A 27,355-nucleotide genomic window follows, 5' to 3' on the forward strand; every position below is an offset into this window, starting at 1 on the left:
TCGATCAGACCGGTCTAACTATTTATCAAGCCAGAATACCGTACTATATCCCTATATATATTTATTAAGTATATATATTATAAAAAAAAAATTAAACTTAGTGAATGATAAACTAAAAAAATTATCAAATACAAGTCCTGAATCAGATAAAATACTGATATAGTGCTAACAAGAACATGCATACAAGTTCACAATTAAGCTCAAATGTCTAATAATATTCAAATAAGATTATTGAAACATCTTAATTCTTAACTAATAACAAATCAAAATTATAGATTCAAATCATGATATTGAGAACCATGATTTGCTTTTTAGGAAAATGGATAATTTCTAAACAATTGATCAAAAACCGATTTATCGGCAGCTGATTCAGGCCGGGTCGAGCTGGACCGGTTTATTGGGTTCATAACGGTTCAATATTCTAGCATGTCTTACGTCCAAACCCGATCAGAATCAAATCGGCCAGTAGGTGTTGAATAGATATTCACACATACATAAAACACGATTTACATTTAGTTTTTTTTTTTCTTTTTCCAAAGTCTCATATTTTTACTAATGTTTTATGCATATATTTCCCATTTTGGTTTCGTCGGGACAAATTTAGCGTTACTTAGCCTTCCACGTAGGATTAATTTGTTAATCAACCAAGCAAAATGATTGATACTAGTAGTATAGTTACTTTGATAGAATCGACAATCTGTGCACCACAGAATGAAAATCTACTTTTTCAGGCAAATTAAGACTTCATAATTTCCCTTATTTATTGTAGCAAAAAAAAGGTGATGCGGTCACCCTGGTCGCCCCCACACCCCGGCCCGACAGTTTGTGAGGGGATTCAATCAGGGTACACAGTGGCCCGTTAGAGAGGAGGCCTTCAAATACCAAGATTTGGGACTTCAGATCTTGACGTGGGTTATTTGTTGGCTAATCAAATATAAACAAATAAACAATACAATATGTCCATTTAATTGATTCATCCTATTATGACATGCATGTCTAGCTCTACCTACCAATCATTATCTCACCCTGCTGAAATTTTCCTCTAAAAAAGTCATGTTGAAATTTGGATTCATTGTGGTATAGACCTCCATCTATGACTCAAATGTTTGTAAAGTCCATAACCATGATATCACCTTCATATTATCATATATATATATGCTGGTTTTGTAAATATGCTATTCAGATGGCTCAAGTTACTTGATTCATATTCCTTTATGTGATGTCCCAAGTTAATTATCTCATTTTATCTCTTGCCAAAAAATAAACTCTTATTCTTTCTTCTAGTATTATTTTTTCTATTTAACTCGTAAACATTTTTCCCAATTATTGTGGCAGATGAAACGTCTCACTTGAATCGGAACAAAAGAACGAATCAATTTCTCATTTAAGTAGTAAGTATTAACTATCTGAGCACAGCTTTTTAAAAATTATCTAACATACATTGATATGAATTTTTATTTTTATTTAAAAAATCAATGTTTTGGCATCTCTCAATAATTCTGGTTTTGTAATATAGCCATGTTCTTTATAAAATATAATGTGAAGCGATCAAGCATAAATAGGTAGTAGAGAACGTCCAAATCCGAATTAAATCATTAATGTTTTCTACATTAAAGCCCACAAAAGTTGAGAGCTAGGTTTGGTTAGAGACATGTTGTTGTCATGCCACCATTCTTTAATTGTTGTCATTTTCTGAACTTAATAATAATCTTTGCTAGTTGCATAACAAGATTCTCTTGAGATTGAGCAAATTTAAATATATGTACATATAACAAAATTTTTAATTAATAAAACAATCATGCATAATCAATTAATTAATTATGTTTTCCAATATTATGATTTAAGATGTGCTTGGTGCGATAGTGTGATTCGTATGTCCATTAAATTCATTCGCTTGTCATTTAACTCTTTCATTTCTATTTCAATGTTATTCCTAAGTTCATTCCTTTCCTGAATATTTTGTTGCATTATCATAGTAGTATCAAACAGCTCCTTGAGCAAAACTGTAACGCCCCACTTTTTCAAACCCTAATTTTCGGGTTATAAAATTTTTGCATTAAATGCCTTAAATGCTATGATATGTGAATTATTTGATGAGTGATTAATTGCATAGTGTCTTTGTGACCTAATTGCGTATGAGAATGGAGATTGAGTTGAATAGTCAACTTGTTGAAATGTTGACGTGGTTATTGAATAGTCAAAGATGTGGAAAAATGATGTGGCCGTTGAAAGGTCAATACGTTGAGAAAAGGGAGTGGAAGTGAAGAGATGATTGATCTGAATATGTGTATTTTTGATGCGGAGTAATATAATTGTGGGGGAATTATTTATTTTCCTAAGGGATGAGTGAGAATTAAATAGGAGCATTTGTTAAAGCATGTGGAATTTTCGGCCATCGTGATTATTGGAGAAGAAATAATATTTTTTATTCTTGGATTTAATTATTTTGTTTGGGATAATTATCCAAATTAAATCCAAAGTCCAATTACTCTATAATTCCTACATGGAATTTTCGAACTCCACCTTTGATTATTCCCATGAGATTTTCGAAAATCTCATATTTTGGAGAAGAGGGAATTATTTATTTATTTGATCCCTTATTTATTCTCTTCCATGAATAAATATAAATATGCTAAAATATCCTAGCATATCTTGCCAAATCTAAGAAGATATTGCATATCCTAATTAAATTAGGATTTGAAATTCAAATCTCTTGGAAGAGTTGAAAAAGTCACGCCACTTTTGGCTATTATTGAGGAGTATTTTATTTATTCTTGCTCCGTGATATATTATTCTACTCCGTGAAATATTTGAATTAAATCATAGGCTAAATTAATAGCCTAGATTTCGAAAATTCTCTCCTAACCACCTCCAAATTTTCGGCCCCTATAACCAACAAATCTTCCCAAATCTCTAATTATTTAATTAAGGGATATTATTATTTGTGACTCTATAAATAGGAGAGAAACCCTAACCCTAGAGATCACAAAACCGGCGCCCACTCTGCCCAATATTTTCAAAAATCTTCTCCCCACTTTCTCCATATTTTCTTCAAGTTTTCTTCAAGATTTCTTCATCAATTGAGAAGAATTCAAGTGAAGTTCAAGAGATTATTGAAGAATCAAGACTAATTCCTTGTTTCTACCGTTCGTTCTTTTGGAAAAGGTACTTTAAATTTTGATCTCCTCTTCTTCTACCGATTAATCGGTATTCTTGAATCCGCATGCATCTAGAACGAGTGAAAGGGGTTTTAGTTGGTGAATTTTGCGATGCATGGATGTGTGTGTGTGTGTGTGTGTGTGTGTGGCCGAGAGTGTGTGTGTGTGCACGTCTCGATCGGCGTGCACAATTGTTGTGTTCGTGTGCGTGTGTTATGTGTGTGGAACACTCATACGTGTTACGAATTATTGGTGAAATTGGAGTTGTTATTTGAATAAAAATGATATGCTAAGCATACTTTGATTTTGATTGATGATTTTGAAAATAATCGATGGGAAAAAGGGAAATATGGGAGACATGCATGATTTGAAATCAATGATTGAAACTGATTTGTGATACGCCTAATTTAAAGGTGATACTTCGCGCTCTCAGCGTGATGAACGAGGAGAAGAGAATTCTATCGAGCTAAACCTACGAGGTGGGCTTTCTTTTAAAATAAGGACATTGTCCTAAAATGATATTGATGAGAATGAAAGATGTGTTATCATGCCTTGATTTGTTTTGTCGTGCCTATCCCTCGTGGCTATGCCACTATTGTTATAATCGAATTCGGATCCTTGTAGAGCCGCAAACTCTACTTGGGTTAGTGTACACCAATGTTAGACCGAGAGTCAGCGTACGGGTTGGCCGGTCTAGTGACCTGGATTGCGGCCGCAGTCCTTGTCATGTAGAATGAGGATATGGTAAACGTCGATGAGAAAAATGGTTGCGCGACCGTGATATTTGAGAAAGAAATATTTTGGTGCCTCGGGTCTTTCTAAAGTTAAAACCCCGATGGACACTTGAAAGTGGCATGATAATAACTATATTTGTGATAAAACTGTTTTCGGCAATGAGCCCATTGAGTATGATTATCGTACTCAGCCCTGCATGTGTTTTCCTTATGTGCAGGTTGAGTGGTGACGAGCGGGCGGCGGTGTTGAGTAGAGAATAATAAGATGATCTGTTGGTACTTAAGGTGTCGTTGTGTCCTCATACATAGCCTCACTTCTTTCTTGGTCGCTTCCGCTATTGATTATGAAAACCGTGATCTTTTGTTGGGATAAATACTTCTATTCTTTCTTTCGTGGGTATATTTTGGGGTATGAACAGTTAGAGATATTATCTCGAAAACTTTGTTAAGCTTTTATTTTAAATAAGTCTTTTGTTGGATTCCTTTGCTAAGGCATGATTCTTACTCTACTTAATTGTTCATTTAATGCTTTGGTCAAATCCCTTTCTATTGAAACCCTAGTTTATGATCTTTGATGCATTTAAGTCTACCTAGTCAGCGAACGCCGCATTTATTATACCCTAAATGGGCGGGTCGTTACAAAAACATACTAAAGAAAAAGGGCATACTCCGTATTATACAAATCATTATTCATATATGGTATAATCACAATCTCAGCATTAAAAATGCCAACTATAAGATTGTAAGATTTTTCGGTAACAGTACCTATTTGTTTGCCAGATTTCTCAAAGATCGAGACTTCTTGTAATATGAATTTATATTTATATAAAAAAATATTAGTTGCACGCACACATAACACATATGTATATGCTGTATTGCCAAATTGACTATAGCTAAGTAAGTAAACAATTCGCCATTACAAAAATGAATACTTCCAATAGAGTCCTGCTATTACTACTATATTAGCTCTATTAGTTTTGTAATTGTACGGATTATGTGTTGTTATTGATCCAATTTCTAAACTGTGCGTGGCAAAGTTAAAGTCAGATCATTTGCACAACTCATGCGCAAGGGTGGAAATAATAATAATAATAATAATAATAATAATAATAATAATAATAATAATAATAATAATAATAATAATAATAATAATAATAATAATAATAATAATAATGCCGGTGAAAATTTGGTTAATTATAAAAAATAATACAACTATAGTATTTACTTAAAGTTTCCATATGTTGACTTTGACGAATAGCAATTATACAGCATCACTTTAAATATCTATTTGGAATTTAAAATCTCGATCATTCCAGCAAAATATATCCTGTGTTTATCTTTAAATAAATAAAATAAAATAAAAGATGGTGTTATATTTGGAACATTTTATAATTAAGTCGCAAAGCTTTTTTTTTCTTTTATTTTTTGAACTATATACAATTCACGCACATTTCAGACTCATGCATATAAGTGACTCAAATCTCTTCGTAAATAGGAGTAATTGTTTTAACAACTAAATTTCATTCAATTTTATTGATGGTGTTCCAATTCTCGTGTCCCTTATAAGTTATAACTATGTATGCCTTGACAAAAATGATCAGTACACATTGTGACAATATTTTTCTTATTTTGACTAGGCATTTATTAATGCGGTGCAAATGAAAACTGTATCCACTAATATCCTGTTAGGCTGACTTCAATAAGTCGAATTAAAATATTTATTTATACATGAAGTAGTGTGTCACTTCGTCACAATAGTGAAAAATGTAAATGCCTTAGGCTGCCAAACAAGACTTTACTATAGCTTCAAATTTCAAACCCAATATTCCCACGCACCTCGCCCACAGTCCACAGAGTATTTATTTATAAAGTCCACGTATAATTTGTTTTTCTTCTACAAATTTTTTATCAAGTATGGTGGCATTCACATTGTAGAACTCCATTCAAATTAAAGCCACTAAACACACGGAAAATATGATATATACTAATAGTAATTATACAAACCTTAAACTTACTTACACAACCTTAATTAATTAAGATATGATGCTGAATATACATACTCTCTGGCATCGTAAAATGTACTCTCTCGTCCACAAAAAATAGTCATGTTTTTTTAATTCATCCTTCAATTTTTTTATTATATTACATTATCAATTTTCATTAAAAATATGTGACGTCGTCCATCTTCAGGACTAATTTTCATGGAATGGTCGAATCAGGAATGAGTAAACCAATACATAATCACATACGTGTCTGAGTCTTGTATTGACTTCCAAGAAGGGTCGTCGAATCTACTTATTAAGGCAACATGCATTAAGTTATAACGAAAATACGATGAGAAAGCAAAGAAAAGAGGAAAAAATAGCATGGGGATTCTTTATTGTGATCATATTTTATTTCAATAAAAAGCAATGAAAAAATCAAGCGAGAAATACACGATACATGTCTACAATGTGAACCCTGAAATCGCGATTCATTTATTATTAGCTTTGTTTGTGGGGCACAGCCACTTTACATTAGTCAAAAATGGAGCACTCAAACTGCAATTAGTTGAGGTCTATTATGTTTGTTTCCCTTTTAAATTTGCAACATGAACTTGTTTGGAACTTCAATTTGGGGTTTTTTGTTTTTACATAATAATATGTCTCACCTAAAGTATTAATTATTCATTGCTTCAAAGCCCACCAAAAATATGCCTAATCAATTAACCCTTTAATTTATATCCTACAAAAAGGGTAACCACTGTTATTTATGTGGTTCGTTAATGCATAAAGCATTTTGACATGTAGATTTAAGTCATGTGTATAATTAAGAACACTAAAAAAACTGCACTCAAACTTATAAAATTATTGAATTTAGTCATTCTTCGTTAAATTAGTTGCATTCGGGTAAATGGAATAAAATTAAATTTTCGCCTCTGAAATTCAACTTCTATTGTTGCACTCATCTTACTAGTAGATGATGAATTCATTGAGGATATTGTTCATGAGCGAAAGACAGAAAATTAGTTTTTGTTCTTATTTTGATTATAGGTCTTCATTTACTATATATATTCAAACATTATAATTTATCCAAATAATTGAAAAATAAGTAACTCTCTTGAGTAAGAGGGCCAAAATATTTTAGAGCTAATACGTCCATATGTCATGGTATATTGATTTATTAGTTATCAGTATTGTTGTTTTTTATTCTTTTTCTTGAGCTAAATTATTTACTTAATTTTTTGGTAGCAGCCCAAAGTTGACTTGCTCATCATCCATGGGAACTCGCGTTTTCTTCTTGCATGTAAATTTTGAAAAAAATATGCCAAAAAGGTCAAGGTGGTTGGTTAGGTCAAGTTATTACAATAATTATAGATACTAATTAGTTAATTAACCATATTATAATATGTAATCACGTATAACTAATCTTGAGTTTAACACGTTACAATATATTTGAGTGAGCTGTACTGCATATTTTGCATTACAACTTGTCGAATAAGGAGTATAAAATACTTTGTTTATCCAATTAGTAAAATAGATACTCACTCTCCCTCCACGGCCAATAGTCTAAAAACTAGACTATACAAGTTTTAATAAAAAATAGTAAAGTGGAGTATGAGATAAAATGATTTAAATATTGTGGGTAATTTTTATTTATTTTTATCAAAAATAGGGATTTAATTAATTTTTGTGCATAGTTGAAATTGAAAAATTAAATACTAGGAGCATATTATTTTTGGACGGAGAAGGTATCATATTTAATCTGTTTGATCGATTGTATAATGTTTGGCTAGGATCATTTTAATGACCTTATAGGGGATGTATTCAAATCCTTTTCATATCTTTTGTCCTTTTTCCTTCTTAATCCTAGTCCCACGATTTTGTCATCTGACGGTTAGATTAATGCCACGTGTCATTTAATAATGCACATTTTCATCCTAATAATACACAGCGGCTAATAATGCAACATTATAGACTAATAATGCACATTTTCATTCTAATAATGCACAGCGGCTAATAATGCAACATTATAGACTAATAATGCATTGATCACAACCATCCGATTCAAGGATCCAAGGGCTGAGATTAAAAAGAAAATAGGACACTTGGGGTGCAAAGAAGCCTAACGTACCCCTATATACATCGATAGAGTTTAACATTGTTACTATCCTACTATCTATTTAAGTTTGATCAATGATCATAACTTAATGATTGAAGTCCTAAGCTTAGCTTAAAACAAAAATATCGAAGGTGTTCTAGTGTCTTAAAAATTTTGAAGTGAAGTGGTAAGGCAAGAGCAAAATATCATGTGGTAAACTGCTGACCAGTTCAAGTCAACGCCTGGAAATGGTCACATGAGAATTTATTAGACTAAAAAAAATACTTCGCCTGCCTAATTAACTAATAATTAACTTATAGTAGTACAAGGTTTAATTTAATTTCAAACATTTGAATTTGGCTGTCATCTTGATGTAAAGTTGCATTTATTTTCTAACCATTTCCTCATTGACTCATTGTATCAAAAACATTTACAAATTATATCTACCAAATACATTTTCAGTCTGGTGTATTATCATTCTCAAAAGAACAAATCTAAATCGATTCATTCAAATTTGAATTATTCGTTGAAAATCTGCTATAATATGAAATAAATAATTTCAGAATATAATAATTAATCATGTAGTGGAGCCTTACATGTACTATTGTGAATCCAAGGCGTTGACCAATTAAAGGTTTGAGGATTTGACTGTGGAGTCAGGCTGGTAAAACTTTGACCGTACTCTATTTATTACTCCCTCCGTCCCCGATTAGGAGTCACAATTTGACCGGGCACGGGTTTTAAGAAATGTAAAGAAAAGTTGGTTGAAAAAGTTAGTGGAATGTGAGACCCAACTTTTAATATTGGTTTTATAATAAAATGTGTGTGAAGTGAGTTAGTGGAATGTGGGACCCACTTACTATTTATGGTAAAAATGAAGTGTGACTCTTAATTGGGGACAGACTGAAATGGAAAAATGTGACTCTTAATGGAGGACGGAGGGAGTATTATAATCCAATATTCTTGAAATATGAATATCCAATATTGGGTTTCTCATTTCTATTATTTATCGATTAGATTATGTGTTAATTGTGAGTAGGGGTGGCGAAACGGGTTACCCGCGGGTATCCGCACCCGACAAGTCGGGTACCATACCCATTTTACCCAAATTTGTTGTCCCAATACCCACCCCGCGGCATACCGGGATTACCCGATACCCGTGTCGGGTATCCCGTACCCGACATTGCGGGTACCCGTACCCGACCCAAAATCCTAATAAAAAATTTGAAAACCATAATAACCGTCAACATTCCCTAATTTACTTTATTAATATCGATGGTGATGTTGAATAGATTGAGAATAAAAGTGAGGGGACACTTTATAGCTAATTCCGGTGAGTTTTCAATTGTATGTTCGTTGGAATATAAAAATGTTTTAAAAGGACTCTTAGATTATATAAAGTACTTCCATTATTTCCCCTTAATAGAGGTATTTCAATTTCTTCACTCATTTTGGAAATATAATAATAGAAATACTCTTCTCTACATTATTATCTCTCTAACTTTATTTTTTTTCCGTTCTAACTATTTAGTTTTAATTTTTCAAAATGAGTGCGTATATGGCTATTAAGTAAGTAGGAGTATTATTTCACTATTTACTTTTTTTCTCCACTTTGGCTATTTAAACACCTTTATTAATATGGAACGGATGGAGTATTAGAAGATAGAATATGGCTAATACTAATAATAACGGGTATTATCGGGACTAACGGGTATACCGCGCGGGTAGTGGGCATACCCGCTACCCGCAAAACTCTAAAACACACTACCCGACCCCGCCCCGTTTCCCATTATCGTCGGGTAGCGGATACCCAATACCTAGTGGATAGCGGGTCGAGATGAGAATTACCTATTACCCGCTACCCATTTTGCCCCCCCTAACTGTGAGATCCTAGTTAGAGATCAAAAACAACATGCCGCGGCATAATTGAATTTCAATATCTAATAAATTAACCAATTGTGTGTGTGTACATTAAAAATAAGCTTTGTATAATAAATAAGTATGGACAAGTTTTCAGTGGTCAATATTGAGCCAAGTAACTGGCTATATATTTATTTATTTATGTATTCCAAACACGTCAATCTTCGTTAACGTGCCAAATGCCAATCAAATTAAGTGCACGTACTCATCAAACAAATAATCATACTGTACTAAACCTCTCTTAATTGTATACATATGAACGGTGCCCAATCTATATATTAGTAACATCTAGTTAGCGGTTCATAATCATAACTACGGTAGTCCTACTAAATTCTAAATGTCTTATTTCCTTCTATTTTTAAGTAATCAATTATTACATATACTACAACTTATGCAACGTAGTTATACTTGATGAGGTAGTTAGGTTTAATTCTTTATTCATATTTCTCGAAGGTGAAAAAAATAACGCTTATTCTCAAATAAAATTTAGGTTTGTATAATCAATAAAATGCACTTTATAATTCATCTAAGAAATTACTCAATAAAATTTTGAAATTTATACGGAGTATTTAGTTATGTGTTAATTGGCCTGGCCTCTCAAAAACAAATAATTCGTGGCCAACTTTTCGAATGAGAAATATCACTACGTGGCACCGACAGACTTTTGCCACGTATCTCATGCAGATGCCAAGGTGGTATTATGTCGGTTTATGATTGGATAATAAATAGGTGCAACTAACTTTTACGACGTCTAGCCGTTTTAAGAAATTTATTAAAAGAGAAAAGGAAATTTGAAAAAATAAGTTATAGTACTTACTTATAATTCATTTGTGCACTAACAATAGTCTTGGTTAAGAATACACGAATATTAATAAATAGTGATGAGAGCATTGTGAATAGAGAATGAGCTCTATCAAGAAAAATGAAATTCAAAATCCTCCATGAACGAATAATCCATCTAGGAGAAAAAATTCTACTTCTCCGTTTTTATATAAAAAGAAGATATGTCTTTTGATTATTTATACTTAGGTCGAATTATAGGTACTATTCATTGTAGTAGTATTAAACTATATATCTATATAAAGTGTAGGTAACCGTCATTGTAATCTCGTAGATACAACAATTTAAATAGGTTAAGCAATCGATTCATCGTTCAACACCAATCGATTCAAAATATGAGAATGGTTTTTTTCAGATGAATGTAAAATGCTTAAGACAAAGATGATCGAGTCAATAAATCAGTAAGCCATCATAAATCCAAACAAAACTAACTTAGAGAACAATTAAAAGAGGAGACACAAATAAGACGTAAGAGATGGCTAGAATAACAAACAAAAAAAAGCAAACAAAAAAGACATCATCTAACCGTAAAAAAATAAAAAAATCAGATACCAAATAAAAGCAAGATTAGAAGTAATCAGAGAATGAATTAAAAACATCCTTGAATATTTTGATGGATAAATATATTACTAGTAAAGAAAGTAAATAGAGAATTGATCCAACATAAAAGAGTAGTACTACTACTACACTACTGAAAGTGGAAAGTGCATAATTTTAGTGAACAAATTAAAATTAATAAATAAGATTATTATTTGTGATGGAATAATATATAATATAGATTTGGTTTATTTAGAACTTTTTTTATTCACGCTTTCCGCGTGCACAAGCCGAGCCGTTGGAGCCGGATCACTTGATTTCTATTTATAAGGCTGCATAACAACTTCAAAACCTCACACGCAAAATTCCGAGTACGCAAAAACAAAGCAAAAACAAAAAAATAAAAAGACTAAAAAGGGCAGAGAATCGAATTCGTGGCGCTTTTCTATCATTCACGACGATAAAAGAAAATGGTGATGATAGATCAGTATATTTTTGGATGTTTCGCCGCTTCGTTGTTCGGATTCGCTTTGCTCTACAACTTGCGCCGGAAGATAAGGCGGAATAGAGGCTCCAAGGCTGCCGGAAAAGACGAATGCATTACGACCTCCGCCGCCGCAGTTGCCGGTGGATTGCGGCAGGAGAGCGGCGGCGAGCCTGACATTATAATCGTTGGTGCCGGAGTCGCCGGTGCGGCGCTGGCTTACACCCTCGGCAAGGTAATTAAGGAGTTTCTTAATTTGTTCCTCAACTGTTTGATTCTGTTTCTACCATTCACCATCCAGATTTCGTTATAATTTAGCTACTTTCGTTAAATTTCACCAAGCTTTGAAACTATTGCATCTGAAGAATATTATTCAGGCTTCGTGCGTAGTAGTCTGCCAATAAACACTAATTATTGCTACAGAATTAGTGATTCACTTTTATTTTATTATATTAGGGCGGAGCTGACGATTCAAATCCTTTTCCGATCTTATTTACGAATATTGATACAATCCTTCGAGCTGATAAGTAGATGATATATATATATATATATATATATATATATATATATATATATATATATATATATATATATATATATAGAGGAATGTACTAAAATGACAACCCTCTTTATTGTAAGACCATACCACTATTTTAGGCTATTAGATCTAAAAATCGTGTGCTTGTCATGCTGCCACGTGTAAAAATACGGAAGGGTAAAATAGGAAATTTTTAATTTTACGTTACCAGATTGCAGTGCTGTTCATTGAATATTGCAGTCTTACTACAACAATATTGCAGTTTACCACGACTGCAATATCTAATACAGTAAACTGCAAACCCGTGTTTTTTCACGAAACTTAATCCTAGGCGTCCATAGATGAGATCTAACGGACTATATTGGTGGTATGATGTTATCCTATCTATGGTGGCACCCTAGTGCACCCCTATATATATATATATATATATATATATACCCTAAACCCTATATTACACCTAACGTACTCGACTAAGATTAATAAGAGCTCTAAGCATCCGCTTGATTGTGTTTTTTAATGCTGAATAATTGTGTGGAGATTAGTTCTTTAATCTGTCATTAACTTGTGAGATTCATCCTTGCTTACTTTTGTTTATAAGATACCTGTTTATCGGCATATTTTCTGGACTTGCATAAGCAAATACTATACCATCTAACATTTGTCGGTTCCTAATCTCTGAATATATAATAGGATTAATGCTTAGTAGCAAATAATTTGTTCTTAAATTAAGTTCGAATTTGGCATTAACTGGAGTGTAAAGAAACTAAGAAAAAATAATTTATATAGGCAGCGGCTGCAGGAGTTTTTGAGTTGGATAGTCCCGCCTCCTACGGATCTTAGGTGCTAGTTGAAGAATTACATGTTTCATTCCTCATACTAACTATGATAATATGGCCTTAAGAAAATTTTAAGATGATGTTTATTGAATTTTACTCGAACTATTACTGTGTTTGCTGTCTATTAATTGACAAGTCATGCCATCCACCTACTCCAGCAGAGATCTATAAATATACATGTGAACATGTTATAGTTCTTGGAAGAGTAACGTGGCTTTAAGGTCATCTGATGAATAGAAGTCGAGAACATATGATTGATTGTGAAAGTATGCAACTGATATTTTCAAGGAAGCATTAAATCGCCAAAGAAACGGTTGTTATTTTACTCATCATTAACTTCTTTCCATTGGCATAATTGCAGGATGGACGTCGTGTTCATGTCATTGAAAGAGACTTGACCGAGCAAGATCGCATTGTTGGGGAACTTCTCCAGCCTGGTGGTTATTTGAAATTGATTGAGTTGGGCCTTCAAGGTACAGCTGCAGTGGTCCATATCAAAACTTTATATCAACTCTGTATTTATTGTTGCCATAATAAGTATGTATGGACGGTCAGAATTAGGTCCAAATTTGTTAACTGCTGGAAAAGTTTGTTGTGTTCTTTAAACTTGGTACTAAAGGCTCTGGTTACATAACTGCAGATTGTGTGAAAGAGATCGATGCTCAACAAATTTTTGGATATGCCCTTTACAAGGACGGTAAAGACACCAAGTTATCTTACCCCTTAGAGAGCTTCGACGCAGATGTCTCTGGCAGAAGCTTCCACAATGGCCGTTTCATCCAGAGGATGAGAGAAAAGGCTGCAACACTTCCAAAGTATGATTTCGTAACACTTCTTTATTTAATGTCCATGCTTACTAGAAGATGAATATGGAGGCGTGAATTCCACTATGTTGAGTTGGCAGACTTGACCATAATAGTAGTTAGTTGCACTTCTATGAAAGACTTTCTAACTCCATCAATTGTCAAATTTGCAATTTTCTATCATGTGTTTACATTGAATGATACCTAAAAGTTGAAAAAGATGCAAGATTGAGCAGATGGATATTTACCGAATCAAATTCATTCAGTTTTAAATTCTAGTACACCTGAAAAGGGAAAAGACTTTAACTCGATAACTCCTGATGCAGCGTAACACTTGAACAAGGCACAGTGACGTCGTTGCTTGAAGAAAATGGAACTATTAGAGGTGTCCAATACAAGACCAAGAAAGGCGAAGAGATTACCACTTATGCTCCTCTTACCATTGTTTGCGATGGATGTTTTTCGAACCTGAGGCGCTCTCTCTGTTCTCCTCAGGTGAATAAGAGGACAACATATAAATAAACTCTGCACTCTACGAATTTTATGCTTCCCTTTCATGTCTAAAAGTTTCCTAAGATGAGTTCTCTTTATATGGTCAGGTGGAGAACCCCTCGTGTTTTGTGGGTCTGATCCTGGAAAACTCTGGTCTCCCACATGCTAATCATGGACACGTTGTTCTTGGAGATCCTTCCCCTATCCTGTTTTATCCCATCAGCAGCACAGAGATACGATGCTTGGTTGACGTTCCCGGGCAAAAGGTTCCATCCATTTCCAACGGCGAAATGGCGCACTATCTGAAAACTGTGGTGGCTCCTCAGGTGCTTGAATGCTCTCTGAAAGACTTGAAATTTCTTCCTTCCTTGGTTTTTCTAGTATAAGCTTACTTAAATCAATGTTTCTACAGGTTCCTCCTCAGCTGCATGATTCATTTATAGCTGCTATCGAGAAAGGGAACATACGGACCCATCCAAACAGAAGCATGCCAGCAAATCCCCGTCCCACCCCTGGCGCGCTTTTGTTGGGGGATGCATTCAACATGCGTCACCCTTTAACTGGTGGAGGAATGACCGTGGCCCTATCCGATATTGTTCTCCTCCGCAATCTTCTTAGGCCTATTGACAATTTACGCGATGGATCCAAACTCTGCCAATATCTTGAATCCTTCTACACTCTAAGAAAGGTATTTGAAGATCCAAACTCTGCCCCTATGTAATGAAAGCTACTAGAAGCAAGATACAGAGATTTGATGTTTGAATTTTACTCCCTTTTGCAGCCAGTATCATCTACCATCAACACATTGGCTGGAGCGCTCTACAAAGTTTTCTGTGCTTCACCCGATCCAGCAAGGAAGGAAATGCGTGAGGCTTGTTTTGACTACTTGAGCCTCGGAGGCATCTTCTCAAATGGGCCTATCTCCTTACTTTCTGGCTTAAACCCGCGCCCCTTGAGCCTCTTTCTCCACTTCTTTGCTGTGGCTGTCTATGGTGTTGGTCGTTTGCTACTTCCATACCCATCGCCAAGCAAGGTTTGGTTGGGTGCTAGATTGCTTTCGGTGAGTAACTTGTTCATTTTCATGCTAAAATTTTTCATAATCATCACTTCGTGATGTGTATGCTAATTTATGTGTTTTATAACTAACAGGCAGCATCTGGAATCATCTTCCCGATTATTAAAGCAGAAGGCGTTAGACAAATGTTCTTCCCCGCTACCGTGCCAGCCTACTACAGAGCACCCCCTGTTAACTAGAAGATGAACTACCAAATGATCATATTCATTATTTTCTTCTTTTACTGTAAAATGAAAAGAAAAATGGTGTGTTGATTTGCTTAAAGAAATAGTAGTACAATAGATGCGTGATGCCTCTCATTCGCAGAAACCAGAAGTGTAAACACCAATAGAATAAGCAAGAAGTGCAAACACATTATAATTACAGTGTAAAGCATTTACTAGAACTATCATAGCTCTAAATTTATTTATACACATTTCTCTTGAATTCTATCCATGTGCTATCTTGATGAAGCAAACAATCTACATTTGTATATTTGCTATAATTATTCATGCAATAAATTACTCCTGTATATTAACGTTTAAATATGATCACTTATATCATCTCCAAAAATCTAAGTAACATCAATACAAAATTGACATTTGGATACAAGTAGTAATTTAGATAATTCTTCGAAAATCACAACCAAATTGAAGAAAACTCAAATGTTAAGTTGAATAAAAAATAAAAATCTGAAATCTAAAACTAAAAACATTTTGAAATGTTTAAAATATCCAGCAACAAAAAATTAATCTGATTAAATATTAAATAATTATTCAGTATTTTAAAATTAAGATTTAGTAACATAGTAGTAGTGATTAAAATTAAATTGAATTTAAAGAAAGAGGATTCATAGAAACACTAATTGGATACAATTGAAAGGCAATAAAATTCAATAACTTGTAAATTTACCAGGAAATTATTTTTTCTAACTTATTTTTATGAATTAGATGATCACGCAGAAAGGAATATGATACCAAGGGAAACTCTGCAAATAAAGCATAACACAAAATATCAGGTGCAGAAAATATAAACAAAATCAAATAACAGAAGCATTCATCGATTTTCATTAACATAATATTCCAATACACATCAGATCAGAAAACCACAAAGGCTATGCAACTACATATTTCCAAGAGCCACAAATCAAAACAGCAATTAACAATTACGCCCGCTCTCCCCTAATTCTCCTCGCTAGCTGGATATCCTTAGGCATAATTGTCACTCTCTTGGCATGAATAGCGCAGAGATTGGTATCCTCAAACAATCCAACGAGGTACGCCTCGGCCGCCTCCTGAAGCGCCGCCACGGCGGAGCTCTGGAACCTCAGATCGGTTTTGAAATCCTGCGCAATCTCGCGTACAAGCCTCTGGAACGGGAGCTTGCGGATCAAGAGTTCGGTAGACTTCTGATACTTACGGATCTCACGAAGAGCCACGGTTCCGGGGCGGAAGCGGTGGGGCTTCTTCACTCCGCCGGTGGCCGGAGCGGATTTCCTGGCGGCTTTGGTCGCCAGCTGCTTGCGCGGCGCCTTGCCGCCGGTGGATTTGCGAGCGGTTTGCTTAGTGCGGGCCATTGCTAGGGTTTGGAGATTGGAATTTGTTGATGGAGAAATAGGCGATTGAAACTTGGGATGAGTTAAGTGTATTTGGAAGGAGTATTTATTCCTGGTTTGAAGGTTTAGGCGGGGATGGGAGTGCGATCTTGGCCGTTGGTGCCTGCTTTTTGTAATGGACAGCTGTGATTTGCTTTTTGTGTGCGCGGATCGTTGACGTGGCAGTGCTCATGTTCGTTGGATCAAGTGTGGAAATCGGTGGCTGTAAATGAACATGGTGCGGATTTATGACGTGTCGTAGCCACCGCAGGAATTTTTATTTTCTTTTCGTTGAAAATGTTTTGGAGAAGTGGGATCTACCAAAATATTTCTACTCCTTGTATTTTACACTAGTACTCCTACTAGTATATGTAGTATGGAGTATAAAATAACAATCAATTCTTATTAAAACTTAATACCATATTTCTCTAAAAAAATTTAAAATTCGTACATAATAATATCTAAAATTTTGAGTACCATTTGTGCCGAGAAACAAGAGGATTTAAATTTATAACTGAATCCTCCAATTTCGAATATAATGCTTGATACGATACATATATTTTGGTTTAAATATTTTTAATATGAAAATTTGAATTCAACTAAAAGCATTCACAATAGAGAAGTTATCTAGTGAAATACGAAAAAAAAGTGTAGAAATTCTATAGTAAAACAATATAGAGGGTGGTGCACTATGGTCAATAAGTGAAATTCTGAAGTTCGGATCCTCTGTTGTGCTCAAAGCCACAACAGGGGGTGCTATTTCAAGCAAGCAATTATTTTATATTAAATAAAATTAATAGTTTAACATTATTTTTTATGAATAAAATATATGTGTATTTGAGCACGCAGGGGATCTAGGTCCAAAATTTTGTCAAAAATTAAAGCAAATCTCAGCCAATGGATCATTGGATTGGATAATTGTGATAAGCTACATTATTTGCCTAAGATGGTATATTATTAGCCTAGCTACATTATTAGACTAAAATGATACATTATCTACATTATTAGCTAAGTTACATTATTAAATTAATAATCTACATTATTAGATGACACGCGACATTAATCTAACCATTAGATCACAAGATTCAATGGACTACAAGTGTTTTGATTTTTGAACACTATTTAGCTTATAAATCTGAATGCATCCTTAGAGCATCCACAGTGTCGGCCAGTCGACCGGCTAGCCGATTCGCGGCGCTGGCCGATCAGCTAGTCGAACCATTGCGATCGGCCAGCGGCGAATCGGCTAGAAAATCGGCCTGGGCTAGCCGATTCAGTGGCGCTGGCCGCCATTGTGGCGTGCCGATCGGCCAGCGCCTATTTTCGTTTTTTTTTTTATTTTTTTTTTAAACCTATATATACGCGATTTTAGTTTCATTTTCATTTGCACCACTTGTTTTAACGAGTTTCCTCTCTCTCTAACTTTCTGTACAAGAGCATCATCGAGCGATGGACAACAACAATGAGTCCAGTCCGGCGACGAGCGACTCTTATACGCCCACGGTACCGGTGGGATCTGGATGGGGCCAGATGGGCGGGCAGATGGGCCCAGGGTTTAACGTCCCTTGGGGGCAATTGATGGGGATGATGGCCAGAGCGTCGGGTGGGATGCAGGGGGGAACCAGGGGGGTATGCCGTGGGGGATGCCGGGCGGGGGGCAGGGGAGCGGCGGTCAGTCGGCGGCGGGGTGGGGAGGTATGCCCCAAATGCAGCAGCAGATGATGCAGCAGATGATGGGGATGATGTGGCAGGGAGGGATGCAGCACGGTATGCATCCCAGGATGCAGGGGCCACCGGGGGGAGGGGACGCGGTCTATCGTCCCTCTCTTGATTTTTTGACGGCTTTGTTTCACACGTCGACCCAAGTGGAGACGCAGTTCACTGGCGATGACCTTCTGTCATTGCATGATATGAGGATCGATTTCGGCGATCCGGACACTCCCGTTCCAGCGGGTCGGGCGGGTCGGGCCGCGCCAAAGAAGAAGAAGACGAAGGGGAAGGCCAAGGCGGTCGGCGAGTCGTCGCAGCCCGCTGTTGACGACACCCCCACCCGGAGGAAGTGGACGGAGGATGAGTACGCCGGGGTGGCCAAGGCGTGGTTGACGGTGTGCAACGATCCGCTGGTTGCGAACAACCAGCGGGTCGTCAACATGTGGGCGAAGATTAGAGATGCCTACAAGAGGTACTTCCCGCACGGGAAGGACTTCAGCGGGGAGGAGTGCCGGAAGGGGTGGGAGCGCATCAGGGCCGCGGTCGGCCGATTTGCGGGGTTGTGCGCCAACGCCCTCCGCCAGCTGACTAGTGGGCAGAATGAGGAGGACGCCCGGAGAATAGCGGAGAGTCAGTTCCCCTTGCCGGGGAAGTACAAGGAGTTCCTCTTCTGGGATTGCTATGTGTTGATGAAGGACTCCGAGAAGTTCCGGCCGGGGTGCGACGCTGGGTGGCGAAGAAGCAGAGGCTGAACTATTCCGACGACTATAGCGGCAACAACGGCGGATCCCATGACCTCCCCCGGATGCTGAGGAGTGTCCGTCCCCTCCATCCTTTGCTCGTCGCCCTCGCCTGGTTGGACAAAAGCGGGCGCAACGGGCGGCGAGGGGAGGATCCCCCCTATCGCCCCAGGAGGTCATCTCAGCCCCCCCCACCCCCACGCGCGTACACGTTATTATCGCGCGCAAAAACGGAGGAACGGATGTACCAGGTCTTCCAAGACTAGAAGGCCGCGACAGACCCCACGGAGAAGATGTTTCTCCACACGATGCTCGAGAACATGCAAGTGGATTTGAATGCATCGAAGGCATTGGTGGGAGGTTCGTGGGCTCAGATACCACGGGCGGCGACGGCAGCGGCGACGGCGAGGACGGCGAGGATGGCGGCGGCGACGAGGAGTAGGTAGTGGCTGGGCTCGTGTGGAAGACTTTTTTTTAAAAATCCAAATCATGTATTTTTTTTAATCTTTGTACTTTTTTTTTAATGAAATGAATTAATTTTCCCGTATATGTCTCGTGCAATTAATTCCGTAATTTAATCGTAATTTTAATTCCGTAAATGTGGCATTTTTTGGAATTATTTTTTATTGCGGCTGGCCTATGGCTGGCCTAAATCTGATGTGTCAGGTGGAATTTTAGTGCTGCTGACGTGGCAGGGAGAGAGAGTGGTTGGCCTATGGCTGGCCTATCTCTATTGTGGATGCTCTTAGAGCATCTCCAATGCTAAATAGGCCAGCAATAGGCTAGCTATTTTCTCTCCCTGCCACGTCAGCAGCACTAAAAATCCACCTGGCACATCAGATTTAGGCCAGCCGCAATAAAAATAATTCAAAATATACTACATTTACGAAATTAAAATTATGATTAAATTACGGAATTAAATTTACTACACATATACGGGAAAATTAATCCATTCCATTCAAAAAAAGTACAAAGATTTTTAAAAAAAGTACAAGATTTTTTTTTAAAAAAAGGGCTTCCACACACGAGCCCCGCCACTCTCTACTCCTCATCGCCGTCGCCGTCGCCGCCGCCGCTGCCGCCACCCGTGGTATCTGAGCCCACGTCGGAACCCCCTAGCCGTGCCCTCGCGACATCCAAATCAACCCGCATGCTCTCGAGCATCGAGTGAAGAAACATCTTCTCCGTGGGGTCAGTGGCGGTCCTCCAATCTTGGAAGACCTTGTACATCTGAGCCCGCGTTTGGTTACGCGAATGAAGAGTGTACTCGAGTGGGGCGGGTGGGAGGGCGGAGGACTGGACCTCGCGGGGCGACAGGGGGGATCCGCCCCTCACAGCCCGTTGCGCCCGCTTCTGTCCAAACGGGCGAGGGCGACCAACAAATGAAGGAGGGGATGGAAACTCCTCAGCATCCGGGGGGAGGTCGTGGGATCCGCCGCTGCTGCCGCTGTAGTTGCCGGTATAGTTCAGCCTCTGCTTCTTCGGCCACCCAGCGTCGCACCTCGCACGGAACTTCTCGGAGTCCTTCAGCAACAAAAAGCACTCCCAGAAGTGGAACTCCTTGTACGTCCCCGCCAAGGGGAACTGACTCTCGGCTATCCTCCGGGCGTCCTCCTCATTCTGCCCACTAGTGAGCTGACGGAGGGCGTTGGCGTACAACCCCGAAAAACAGCCGACCGCGGCCCTGATGCGCTCCCACCCTTTCCGGACCTCCTCCCCGCCGAAGTCCTTCCCGTGCGGGCAATGCCTCCTGTAGGCAGCTCTAATCTTCGCCCACATGTTGACGACCCGCTGGTTGTTCGCAAACAGCGGATCGTCGCACACCTCCAACCACCCCCTGGCCACCCCAGCGTACTCATCCTCCGGTCGGGGATGTCGTCAACAACGGGCTGCGACGACTCGCCGGCCGCCTTGGCCTTCCCCCTCGTCTTCTTCTTCTTCGCCGCGGCCCGCCCCGCCCCGCTGGAACGGGAGTGTCCGGATCGCCGAGATCGATCCCCATGTCATGCAATGACAAAAGGTCATCGCCAGTGAACTGCGTCTCCACTGGGGTCGACGTGTGAGACGAAGCCGTCAAAAAATCCAGAGAGGGACGATAGACCGTGTCCCCCCCCCCCCCTCCCCCGGTGACCCCTGCATCCCGTGATGCATACCGTGCTGCATCCCCCCCTGCATCCCTCCCTGCCACATCATCCCCATCATTTGCTGCAACATCTGCTGCTACATCTGGGGCATACCTCCCCACCCCGGCGCTGACTGCCCGCTGCTCCCCTGGCTCCCCTGCCCCCCGCCCGGCATCCCCCATGACATACCCCCCGGCATACCCCCTGGTTCCCCCCTGCATCCCCCTCGGCGCACCGACCATCATCCCCATCAACTGCCCCCAAGGGACGTTAAACCCTGGGCCCATCTGACCCCATCCAGATCCCACAGGTACCGTGGGAGTCTGAGATCCACTCGTCGCTGGACTGGACTCGTTGTTGTGATCCATCGCTCGATGATGCTCTTGTACAGAAAGTTAGAGAGAGAGAAAACTCGTTAAAACAAGTGGTGCAAATGAAAATGAAACTAAAATCGCGTTTATATAGGTTTAAAAAAAAAAAAAAAACAATATTCGGCGCTGGCCGATCGGGCCGCCACAATGGCGGCCAGCGCCGAGCGATCGGCCAGCCCACGCCGATCGGCTCGCCGATTTCCTGCTGGCCGCCTCCAATGGTTCGGCTAGCCGATCGGCCAGCGCCGCGAATCGGCTAGCCGGTCACTTGCTGACCATTGGAGATGCTCTTATTTTTAGATTTTCTGGATCTAAAAAGAAATACAGGTTCGCACATATACACAAATGTAAGTTCTACGGTTTATAATCAACTTCTAAAGATGACAGGTGAGTTAAAGAAGTACTTGGATATATGAGTCACTTGCATTAAACTTTACTATTACAATAAACCTAACAAATTTGAGACACAAGTCCCTTGTTCCATGCAATTGAGTGGCGGATCCAGGATCCGGAAAAGGAGGGGGCGGACATAGTAATTTTACGTCCCGATAAGGGGAAAATAGTCACACGGAGGGAGCGGTCGCCCCCTCCTGCCCCCCTTAGACCCGCCACTGCAAGTGACTGGACGAAGAACCTTTTAGTTGATGTTCGGTTTCCTAGATAAATAAACAAAGATATAATCTAGGATTGAGTTGTGAGATTATTTTAGTCATAAAGGATTAGCTATAACTAATTATTCTATAATTATTTTAATCATAGATGGTTAGTTTATGAATCTGAATACATCCCAAGCAAAATATTCTCATCGGAAATTATTTAGTGAAATACTCCCTCGTATTATCACGAGAAATTCTCTAGTGAAGTATCGCGTGAAGGAGAGGGAAATCGAGACCAAACATATGCTTAGAAGAAGTTGGTAGAAATTAATAAATGAATTTCCAACACACACACACAAACATAACTTGTTGACTCATTCTTGTAAACAGCTCAATATGAAACTGTTACTTTCCTCTTCAACTGTAATCTGCACCTATTATTATTCCACGTCTACATATGATATGTCATGAATCTTCAAGATGGTGATCTGTTTCGTCGAATATCTCTTCCTGCAAGGAGGAAGCAGTTGATCAAATTAGGGAATCTCAAAACTTGTAGTTCCTACATAATTGACATTACCTGTAAGAGCTCTTCGATGACGTCTTCCATGGTTATTATCCCAACCGCCTCTTCATGTTCAGGTAGCGTTGGGAGCGGATTTTCATCTATTTGCAGGATATCAGAGTCCATTTTTTTTGTCCACTTCTTGCTCCTAGGTGTACCCTTGGAGGAATTGCTTCCTGTGTTTGTGAAACTCTTCCATTTCTGCAGAGGTATCCTCGGGTTAACATTTTTATGCGATGAACCATCAATGTCGACTCTCACATCTTTGACTGCACAAACATGGAAGACTAGTGTCAAATAAATGTCCATTTGACATTGGCATTTCATCGTAAAACCAGAAGAAATTTACCTCCTGCAGAATCCGTGCTAGGAGGTTTGTCCACAACCTTGTTACATTGCCTCACAACGACAGCCATGTGACTATGTCCCTTCTGGAATTCATTCAAGATGTCATATAATGGCATAGTTTCTGGCACCCTAACAAGGAAAACGAATAGAAGACTCATTATGTAATCATCAACGTGAGATTGCATGTGCTCCACCTGTGAAGCCCGGTTAATTCTAAAAACGGCTTAAGATACGTGATGAACAAGATTATAGTATCAGTATAACAAAAGCATACTTGAAAACAAAATGCATTAGCAAAACTTCCAACTATTTTATATTGTGACACTAATTGCCTGAATATAACAGCAAGTAGCAGTATAAACATGTGCTGATTCACTTGATCCTACATGTCTGAGCATGGGAAATGTATATGAAGAACCCAGTGAAGCAATAGTGGAGAGTTTTATTACATAATGCTATTATATACTTCGGGTTTGGATAAAGTACATTTAAGTTCTGAAGCATCAAGATACCTTGGAATTCTGCGAATTGTGACACTTTTCACTGGGACTTCATCCTCAGGATGAATCGTCAGCAAGTTTTTCGCCTACAAGATTAGGAAAAAGTTCAACATACTAAATCAGATCATTCAGATAATACATAACCAACCATAGTTCAATTAGCAATTTCAACGTGCTCACAAGTGTTTTCGTAACAGTGATGGCTAATATGACTATAGGAGGAAAACTGATTTCATAGCAGAGTGATGGAAGGAAGCTGCTTCTTTAGGATTTGATAAATTTTTTATGAAGAGCAGTTATCTAATAAGCCATATTAGCAAGTACCAGAATAAGCCCATTAAAGGAACTGAACAGAAGATGAAACAAGTACTACTCCTACCAGAATAAGCCCGATGACATATGTAGGTTGCTCGTAGTAAACAGGGACTCTGCTGTGTCCTTTCTCCAAAATTAGATTCATTAAAACCCTTCACCATAACACACACACAAACAACTACTTTCAGCATTTTACAACTCTAAAAAGAGTAAAAGGTTACTGAAGCTGTTGATATAAAATAATGCATATACAACCTGTCGAGCTTCGCATTAATATCAATAGAAAAGATTTCAGATATAGGCGTCATTGCATCACTTGCTGTTTTGTCTCTGAGCTCTAATGCCCCTGCAATTATGGTCGTCTCATCATGTGTGAGCTCTCCACCTTTACCAGCCTACATAAAAGTGTAGAACAAAGTTTACTCAACTTTATATAAAAAGCATTTGCTGAAAAGAATAAGAAATAAGAAACAAGATAATCATATGGAACCCAAACATTTTTTCATTTCTTGTACCTCATTTCCATGTAAATTGACTAGAGTTTTCAACTCAGCACGACGAAATAGAGCTTTATGTCGATGGCCAAGTAGTGCATCCAACAACTGGAAGTTAGACACATATATGCATGAAAAGTGTTAATGGAACTAGCAAAACTTGAACGATCAATATGCATAACTGTACCTTGCTTATAGGATATGCAACTGGAAAACAGATCCAGACAAGGACACGAACCACTGGGGCCACAGTCGCACCAATAGCTAGGCCATGTCTGGAACAAACAGACTGTGGGATTATCTGAAATTACAAAACCATTGAATCAGTTTGTGATGAATCCAATTTGGTCTAGCAGATTTTTCATACTTGGAAATATAATGGGAGCAAAACAAAGTAATGTCTGACATATCGAGTCCATTTTATGACAGTTGAAAGGCAATGAGCAACTATGTCACCAATCGCCACACAACCTCTGATTAGATATCTATGTATGCTCTATCTCATATACGGAAAGCTATAAAATGCTTTGCATAAAGCCTTTTGTTTTGGTTGGTCTAACATCAATGAAAATCCAACCTCAATTTGTATATTTCCTGCGATTACATACATTTTGTAACAACCAAAAATGGCAAGATATCAGGATTCCACATTTTCATTATAAGCGGCTCCCCGAGGAATTCCTCACCTCACCAAACAGAAGTACCAACGTCACAGATATCAGGATTGCCCCCAAAGCTGAGATGAGACTGTCGAGGAAAATAGGAAGAGCCTGCAAGGTAAAGTATCCGGCACTTGAAATAATCTTTGAAACGACTCGCTAGCTTTTGAAGCGTACTTATCATTACCTCCATTGCAGCAGCATTGCATATTAGCAGTGTGCAAAGCAACAAATGCTGATTCTTAACAACCGGCAATATCTTTTCTGCAAAGTGAGTTCAATCATTTTAACAGAACGTATATCAGATCTTCATTAATTTATACCTTTAGTTCATAAACACAAGAAAATGGAATCACTATGCATTTCAAGGTCACCAATATATTATTATTTTACAATAAAAAAAAATCTAATCAAAATTCAAAAACTAGGGAATGGAGCATTCAAAACGCGATTGATCGTGAAAACAGGACTAATTTATGGAGTACTTGACCAGAAATGATTGCAAAATACGTAAATAGAAGCGGAAGTGAATCATGAAATTGATGATAATGAAGCAAAAACAAATTTATGTACCGGCATGCTTTCGATCGTTGGGAGAGCCGGACTTGGCGAGGACCTCGAGGTCGACTAAGGTGAGAGACATGAGGCCCAAAGTGAGGCCCGACATGAGGCCCGCAAACAGCACCAGAATATTAGAAATGAGCCACTCACCCCTTAAAAGGCCTCATAAGGGGGAGGGTTATCCACACTTATATAGAAGAGATAGGATCATCACCGCCTCATAAGGGGGAGGGTTATCCACACTTATATAGAAGAGATAGGATCATCACCAAGCCGATGTGGGACAAGATATTAGAATTTTAACACGCCCCCTCACGTGTGGGCCGAAATGACACATCGGACTTCCATCACGTGGGTAGGCAAGAGAAGAGATAAAGAAATAAACTCCATCATCGACTTGGAACCTGGCTCTGATACCATATTAAAAATGGGCCACTCACCCCTTAAAAGGCCTCATAAAGGGGAGGGTTATCCACACTTATATAGAAGAGATAGGATCATCACCAAGCCGATGTGGGACAAGATATTAGAATTTTAACACAGAAAAGCCACAACCGCAATGCTAATGAAGAACCCCGCCTCGCAACACTGATACTCCACCGCCATACAAAACACACCGCCTACTTATCACCCCAATTCAATTAATCGATCGCCTCTGCTTTCTGAATTCTTCTACCGATTGCAGCATTTTGCGGCTGCGCAATTCATACATGTTCACGCTTTCTGGCCACGTGTCCCATTCCTTCACTTATTTATGCATCCAACTTTAAATCAAATTGAATAGCAACATAACCTTTTGTTAGAACTAATATTGAATTATCATTCATTTTTATTTTTTTTTCGGATTAATCAGTTAAGTGTGAAGAGAAGGATGGGGTTCAAAATGTGATCGAAAAATGTCTAGTTATGATATTTTGGATATTGTGTCTTGAATTATATGTACATATAGCCATATTTACGTTATTTTTTGAAGATAAATCTATAGAAATAAACTAATCTTCTATTTATGTAGTAATAACAATGAAATGTAAATCTGTAGATTGTGAATTTGTGATCGACTTATATAAAAATTAATTTTTGTCGAGATTTCGTCAAGTGGGGCAGAGACAATATAGAGTGAATCATTGCTGCATGAAAGTAGCCATGAAAGGTAATAGTAGTAGTATAAAAAATCACATCAAATCTAGAATCACAATAAAATAAGGGCATATATTACATTATTAATGATCTGGTAAAGGAGCAGACTATTGATCCCTAGAGTATATGAACATCGTTGGTTTAAATTACTACCAACAAATTTAAA

The 27,355-nt window shown here is 38.1% G+C and overlaps 3 protein-coding genes and 1 long non-coding RNA gene across 5 annotated transcripts; 2 read left to right on the forward strand and 2 right to left on the reverse strand.

The window, feature by feature from the left end:
• Positions 1-3,007: 3,007 nt before the first annotated feature.
• Positions 3,008-4,383, forward strand: LOC125211167 (uncharacterized). The gene is made up of 3 exons (XR_007174469.2): positions 3,008-3,165; positions 3,572-3,637; positions 4,111-4,383. It is a non-coding gene; the product is annotated as an uncharacterized LOC125211167 (long non-coding RNA).
• A 7,236-nt stretch (positions 4,384-11,619) lies between these two features.
• On the forward strand, positions 11,620-15,928 carry LOC125214423 (squalene monooxygenase SE1-like). Its single transcript, XM_048115446.2, has 8 exons — positions 11,620-11,988; positions 13,489-13,600; positions 13,768-13,942; positions 14,257-14,425; positions 14,530-14,748; positions 14,835-15,110; positions 15,204-15,482; positions 15,572-15,928. The coding sequence occupies exons 1-8, from the start codon at positions 11,740-11,742 to the stop codon at positions 15,674-15,676; spliced, it is 1,584 nt and encodes a 527-aa protein (XP_047971403.1). The 5' UTR covers positions 11,620-11,739; the 3' UTR covers positions 15,677-15,928.
• A 592-nt stretch (positions 15,929-16,520) lies between these two features.
• Positions 16,521-17,119, reverse strand: LOC125213939 (histone H3.2). Its single transcript, XM_048114739.2, has one exon. The coding sequence runs from the start codon at positions 17,050-17,052 to the stop codon at positions 16,642-16,644; it is 411 nt and encodes a 136-aa protein (XP_047970696.1). The 5' UTR covers positions 17,053-17,119; the 3' UTR covers positions 16,521-16,641.
• Positions 17,120-22,914: 5,795 nt separating this feature from the next.
• LOC125213937 (DUF21 domain-containing protein At4g33700-like) lies at positions 22,915-26,715 on the reverse strand. 2 transcript variants are annotated; one of them, XM_089067211.1, is made up of 12 exons: positions 26,594-26,715; positions 26,065-26,204; positions 25,679-25,755; positions 25,519-25,602; positions 25,020-25,133; positions 24,854-24,940; positions 24,594-24,733; positions 24,403-24,490; positions 24,036-24,109; positions 23,525-23,652; positions 23,191-23,444; positions 22,915-23,120 (listed from the first exon to the last, which is right to left on the reverse strand). In XM_089067211.1, the coding sequence occupies exons 1-12, from the start codon at positions 26,656-26,658 to the stop codon at positions 23,076-23,078; spliced, it is 1,296 nt and encodes a 431-aa protein (XP_088923337.1). In that variant the 5' UTR covers positions 26,659-26,715; the 3' UTR covers positions 22,915-23,075. The 2 variants fall into 2 exon arrangements, with proteins under 2 accessions (XP_088923337.1, XP_047970695.1); XM_048114738.2 differs by lacking the exon at positions 26,594-26,715 and having other exon boundaries at positions 26,065-26,218.
• Positions 26,716-27,355: the final 640 nt, after the last annotated feature.

This window comes from Salvia hispanica, chromosome 3 (genome assembly GCF_029641045.1).
Source record: "Salvia hispanica isolate PSC_SH4W2 chromosome 3, Shi_PSC_v1, whole genome shotgun sequence".
NCBI classification, from domain to species: Eukaryota; Viridiplantae; Streptophyta; class Magnoliopsida; order Lamiales; family Lamiaceae; genus Salvia; species Salvia hispanica.